We start from the raw sequence: 6277 nt of genomic DNA on the forward strand, positions 1-6277 counted from the left end.
TCACAAGATTCTAATTTTCTGATATGATGAATTTGAGATTTTCATTTGTTGTCATTTGTAATCATCAAAATTAAACGAAATAAACATTTGAAATATATGAGTTTGTATGTAATGTATGAATATAATATACAAGTTTCACTTTTTAAATGGAAAAAATCAATCTACTTTTTCATGATATTCTAATTTTATGACCAGCACCTGTATTATCAGGGCTGTCCATATCACCAGTCTTGGCCTTTACGTTCCCAGAATAAAAACCTACTTGCTGTCCTGAGGATCCTTAAGTCCAGATACTGGAGGCCTTTATTTTTATTTTTTTAACTTTTTATTTTTTTGGCAAAAGTCAAGTTGCCTTGGCTCTGTTACCAGAGAGTTTCCACACTGACTTTCATTTTTTCCATGTTATAATTGCCTCCTCAGCTCAGCTACTGTTTAGCCCAGAGCCTCAGTGTTTACATCTGACCTCAGCGCCGTGTCACGTGACTGACAGCACAGCAGCCGTGGGAGGAGAGGAGGGGGAAAAAAGAAGTGATCGATTTGCATGACTGCATTATTTGCTAATATGTGGCCTGTTTATTACATCAGCATTGTTTTGTTAAGCTCTGTATCAGTACTTGTGACTGTCAGAGCGCCTGTGACCTCCGTGTTTGGCACCAGCTCGGCTGTCTGTTTGCAAATCTTTTACCGCCTGATATCAGAGAAAACCACAGTCGACGCTCCGGTGCTGCGCATCACAGCAATTGCAGAACGACTGTTGTATTGCAGCATGACTGACGTGACGTAAAACCGCAGACTGTGCCAGCTTTATCTGATATCGAACAGTGAAAAACACCTCGATTGGTACTTCGATTCTTGTGATCAGCTTGGGACATCCTGAAATACATGTAATTATTAATGTCCAGTCAGACCCACCTACCAGAAAATGGCCGCTAAATGAAACAAAAATGGGCTTCATCACCTCCTTGGCAGTTTTGTGGGTGTACTGTCAGCTCTTACTAAAACAGTGTTGAAAACATCACTTTTAACCTGGAGAAGTTCTGCTTGCTGTCTTCCACAATTTGCAGTCATTTCCATCTAGTTTGTGCCTCTTTTTTAATCAAATGTATAAAAAAATCTAACAAGACATTATTGCTTTCTTGATGATAAATTTGCAGTTTTTGATAATCTACTATTAAACAGATTTTGATTTAAAAAAAATCCAGAAATGTCAGATTTTTATCGTCCAGGGCGACAGGCTGATTATGTTTTAACTCGTATCTGTCTGTGTATGTCTTCGTTTGACTGTCACGTTAGTAAAATATCTTGTGAATATCTTCATGAAACTCTCTGAAAGTAATCATTGGTTGTACGTCTGTAACTGGTTACCCTTTTGGAGTCACCCACATTAAAGATGGCTGCCACTGCTAAGCGACTTCAGCCAAACCAAAAATGGCTGTAACTCAGTGAATTTTGCAATGTCCATTTAAAAACATCCCAAGATATTATTTTGTTTTCCTGACGACAGATCCACCATTTTTGAAGTTGTTTTGCTCGTGTACTGTTAAACAGATTCTGATACGCTCCAGTCAGTCAGTTTCTTTTCCTTCCAGGCCGTAGTGATGTGTTTTGCTGCTGCTCTTTTTTATTTTATTTACCCTTCTGTCACAAACAAACGGACCAACCATCTGATCCAGACGTGATAGTTCTGCTGTCATGGCCTCCCTCCATACAAAAGGGGGCCGGCCCCCACCCGCAGACACGCCACCGGTGGAATGCTGCGCCTGGTATTCTCTCTGCGCTCACAGGCTGACGGCTGCAGTGGGCTGAAAGAAGATCCAGCCTCTGTCTAAACATGTGTTTCACTACGGGTGTGTTCACGGCTAAAATGACAGTGGAAACACCTCAGCGACTGAAAACTCCTTATTTGGCCGGCTTTGCATACATGAATTTTAAAGAGCGCTTCTAACATTCATTAATTTACTGCAAACCTGGTTTTCAAATAAAGCTGAGGCGCTTTATAAGCTGTAGACAAAGAATGCATTTAAGAAATAAGACAAACCTAAACTTTTTTTTTAAACAAGATCTCGTTTCTTTTTTTTTATTGCCCCCTTTTTGCTAACAGACTGAATATTTCCCAACTAGGAAAACAAACTCCCCCAGTTTTAAACTTGAAGTATTTCCTCCTTTTTGTTTCGTGAAGGATTTCATCTGGTTAGCATTTCAGGCCTTCACTGTCAAATCCTTTCATTTGGTGACAGATTTGGATTCCAAGCAGACCTTATTATCTGGACTTTTTTTGTTTTTAATAGCCTTCCTGAAACATTAGCAGAATGTGGTTTGTCAGTGTGTTGCTGTAACGAGGAAAGCTTTCCTTGAAAAAGATGTTTGGATGACAGCATCTGAACATACAGTTGATTTTATTATTTGAATGTTAAGTATTTATGCTATTATTAACCTGTTTATTTTTATGTATGTTTGTTTTTGTTTCATCTCCTAAACACTTGGTGCTTTTCCTATAGAAATACTTTGAGATCTCTTCAGTTCTTTCAAAAACATTGTTCTCTTTGAAATCTGCTTTTATTATTAAAGCTACTTTTAGTTTTTAGCTACCCTTTTGCTACTTTTGGCTAGCTTTTTATCACTTTTTGCTTTTAGCCAGCATTCTGGTACTTTTAGTTTCTAGCTTGTATTTTGATACATTTAGCTAATAGCTAGTGGTTTTCTGCTTTTGCTTTTTTAGACATTTAGCTAGCATTTGAATCTTTGTAGCTTTTAACTAGTTTTTGGTGTGAATGAAAGGGATGCAGTTGGAACAGTGATGCTACAAGGAGGTCAGAGGTCACAAAGGTGCAGGACTTCAAGAACTTAGGGTCGACTGTCCAGGAAAATGGAAAGTGTGGTAAAGAGGTGAAGAAGAGAGTCCAGGTAGGATGGAGAAAAGTTTCAGGAGGGATTTGTGACAAAAGGGAGGCAGCAAAGGTCAAAGGAAAGGTTTACAGACAGTGGTGAGAGCAGCTGTGTTGTTTGGTTTGGAGACAGTGGGACGCACAAAAAGACAGGAGACAGAACAGGAAGTGGCAGAGCTGAAGATGTCCAGGTTCTCCTTGGGAGGGACGAGGATGGACAGGATTAGGAATGAGGTCATCAGAGGTCCAGCACAGGTTGAAGGACTGGGAGATAAAGTTAGAGAGGCCAGACTGAGATGGTTTGGACATGAGCAGAGGAGGGACAGGGGGTATATATAGAAGGATGTTAGAGACAAAGAGGAGACATATGGATGCAGTTAGAGAGGACATGGAGGGAGCTGGAGTGAGGACAGAGGACACAGAAGACAGAGTTAGATGGAGGAGGATGACTGACTGTGGATACCCCTGAAAAGGGAACAGCTGAAAGAAAAGGAAGCTTTTAGCTAGTTTTCTGCTTCTTTTACCTGTTTTTAGGTTCTTTTTTTTAACTTTTTTAACTTTTAACAACTCCGTTTTTAGCTTCCTCATCGAAGTTCATCGGTCATTCATCATTCAGCATAATATTTGCATAAAATACAATTTGTACGGTTGATTTAGATTCATTTATCTTCATGACCTTGACTTTGCCGTTTGTTGCTATAACTCTTATGTGATTTTTGGGCAGGTTTTGTCACCAGTTTGCTTTTAAAAACAAAAAGCTTCTCACATGATGTACCAATCCAATAAGCATATTTTTAAAGCTCTTCTAAACAACCATAAAAGACCACAGTGCTGTATCTACGAACAGATCAGAATTGTAAACGTCATTTTGAAACTTTTTTTTTTGTATCATATTTAGAGTTCAAAGAAGGAACTGAAAGTCCTGCACTTTTCGGTCACTTCTATTCACTTTTTATTTGAATTATTTCAAGATTTTTCAACAATACACATCAAGATGAACCTTCACCTTTTAAGTTTAAGTTTTTAAAAGGTCATGGCCCCACAGATTAGCTATGTTTATTATAGTTTTTTTTTTTTTAAATCTAGGCACACACCAGATGAACTGTTTTTTTTCCTCCCTCAGACGATGAACAGATGATGATTGATCTGTTCTCAGAACCTGTTTTGTCAGACATCTGTTTCATGCCAAGCTTTTCGTTCCATCAGTCAAAAGTGGCTAAAGGCGAAAGCCGTCCTGTCTGTTGCATGATTGCTGTGAACGGTACATTCAGGACTTCTGCTTTCCTGGTTCAGTTCTCAGGTTGGTTAGAGCTGCTTCAGGAAGTGCAAAGTGAACCACAGGTTGTAAACAAGTGCTCAGTTACCAAAAACACACATTTTAAAAGACTGCTATCACCGGCTTCCACAGTAGAAATTAAAGTAAATAAATTAGAGGAGTGCATCTCGTCTGCCGCCTTTCATGACAGAGAATTAAACTACAGTAATCTTATGTTGGCGAAGTAATGGCGTTGTAGCAATCATGCAAGATGTCTTTAAAAAGTTTAATATAAGAAATTAAAGATCTATAAATACACCTTACATATATGTACATGTACACATGTCAAAACACATCTTTGTGGTTCAGAATGATCTGACAATCTGTTCTATTAAGATACTGTAGGACAGAAAATTAAATGAATATTATGTTTCTTTAATATTCATCTAGTTATTGATGAGATTTTTTGCTAACAGACACACACACAAGGGCAGAAACATTGTCTGCCTTTTGCCTTTCAGTGGTAACAAGTCTTCTAGCTGCACACATGGAGCACAGTGCAGTACACACAAAAAGTTGTGTGTGTTTTTTATAGTGTTTACTTCATATGTGGTATAAGTCATTTTAAGCTCTGTGTGGGTTAGTATTTATATGTTTGAGTGACCTGCAGATTCCTAGTGTTGAAAGTCGACCACACTGTACAGTTTTGTGGTTTACGGCTGATTTAGCCGCTCGTCACATCGCTTCACTCTCACGGATTAGGGAGCATCCCGTCTTGACCTGGATTTGGAGAACGCCGCAGCCCGCTTTGACACAGAAATTTCACTAAGGCATGGGAATTTCTGAAGGGATTTCTGTCCAAAGTAAAATCTGGCTGGGAGAAACATGATGCTGTGAAAATGATTTACTCCAAAAAAATATGTGCAATCACAAAATTGACTGAATCTGATATCATTTCAGATGTGTGAAAGTTTACTGATAAATCCTCGCTGCGGACTGACTGACCCCTTTTGTTTAACACTAATAACTCAGGTGATTGTATATTATGTCTCTTTGAAGAGCAATCATATCAAGTGGTGTTTTATAGTATATCTTTTTAATTATTCACTTGAAAAAGCTTTCTCCTGGCAGATCTCAGTGCACCTCTGGAAAAAACTGCTTTTGTTGTTCGACTGACATTTCTCTTCACTCTTATATTGCGTTCAGAGCTTTAACTGTGATTCTGAAATGATTAATCTCCTGATCAAAGTAAACATTTGGTCTATAATCCTTTATGCTGATCCTGTTGGGGTCAACCACAGTGGATCATCTGTTATCATTTCCACTTTAATGTCAGACATCGGTGAAAAACCCTCGTCATATACCAGACTCAATGAGCTGTTATTACATTTTCTTTGATAAGTACAGTACTACAAGTAAATATTATATTTTTGCTTAATTAAAAGTGAAACGCTAAGCCACAGTTAAAGCTGAAATATCAGCAGTGTTGTATTATTTTGTGGCTTTCCTCACAATTGTGGTGGTTTGTCTTTCAGGCTCGAAACATCCAAACAGGAGAGCTCGCTGCTGTCAAGATTATAAAACTGGAACCAGGTAAGAGTTGCTTATCGCATCACTTCACATGTATTATTTCATCTAAAAATGAAAATTTGGAGTTTCACTTTTTTTTTCCTGGAAAACCATTTTTTTTACCCCTCAGATTTGATAAAAATCAACTCCTGTATTTTTGTAATGCCAAGATTTGTGATTACGTGCGGTCATTGGCAGCTAGAGTTGAAGTTTCTGGTCTGGTTAGCCATTTTCCTGTGTGGTCAATGTCTTGCCAAAGGTGAATGGGTAATATTTTTACTCGTCTGCAAGTGTGCGTGTGTTCGTTTGTCTGTACCATTAGCAAAATATCTCACAAACTGGTTGGATTTCAATGAAGCTTTCAGAAAGTACATTTTGGATATACAGGTGCTGGTCATAAAATTAGAATATCATGAAAAGTAGACTGATTTCAGTAATTCCATTTAAAAAGTGAAACTTGTATATTATATTCATACATTACATACAAACTCATATATTTCAAATGTTTATTTCATTTAATTTTGATGATTACAAATGACAACAAATGAAAATCTCAAATTCATCATAT

At 37.9% G+C, this 6277-nt stretch overlaps 1 protein-coding gene across 2 annotated transcripts in view; it reads left to right on the top strand.

Annotated features, from left to right (window-relative positions):
• Positions 1 to 6277, top strand: part of map4k5 (mitogen-activated protein kinase kinase kinase kinase 5) — a 52692-nt gene that overhangs the window by 6154 nt on the left and 40261 nt on the right. For both annotated transcript variants that reach the window (XM_025005905.2, XM_037977927.1), the window contains exon 3: positions 5676 to 5733. In XM_025005905.2, the coding sequence (XP_024861673.1) occupies positions 5676 to 5733 (58 nt within the window). The remainder of the gene's footprint in view (positions 1 to 5675; positions 5734 to 6277) is intronic.

This window comes from Kryptolebias marmoratus, linkage group LG10 (assembly GCF_001649575.2).
Source record: "Kryptolebias marmoratus isolate JLee-2015 linkage group LG10, ASM164957v2, whole genome shotgun sequence".
In the NCBI taxonomy this organism is placed as follows: domain Eukaryota; kingdom Metazoa; phylum Chordata; class Actinopteri; order Cyprinodontiformes; family Rivulidae; genus Kryptolebias; species Kryptolebias marmoratus.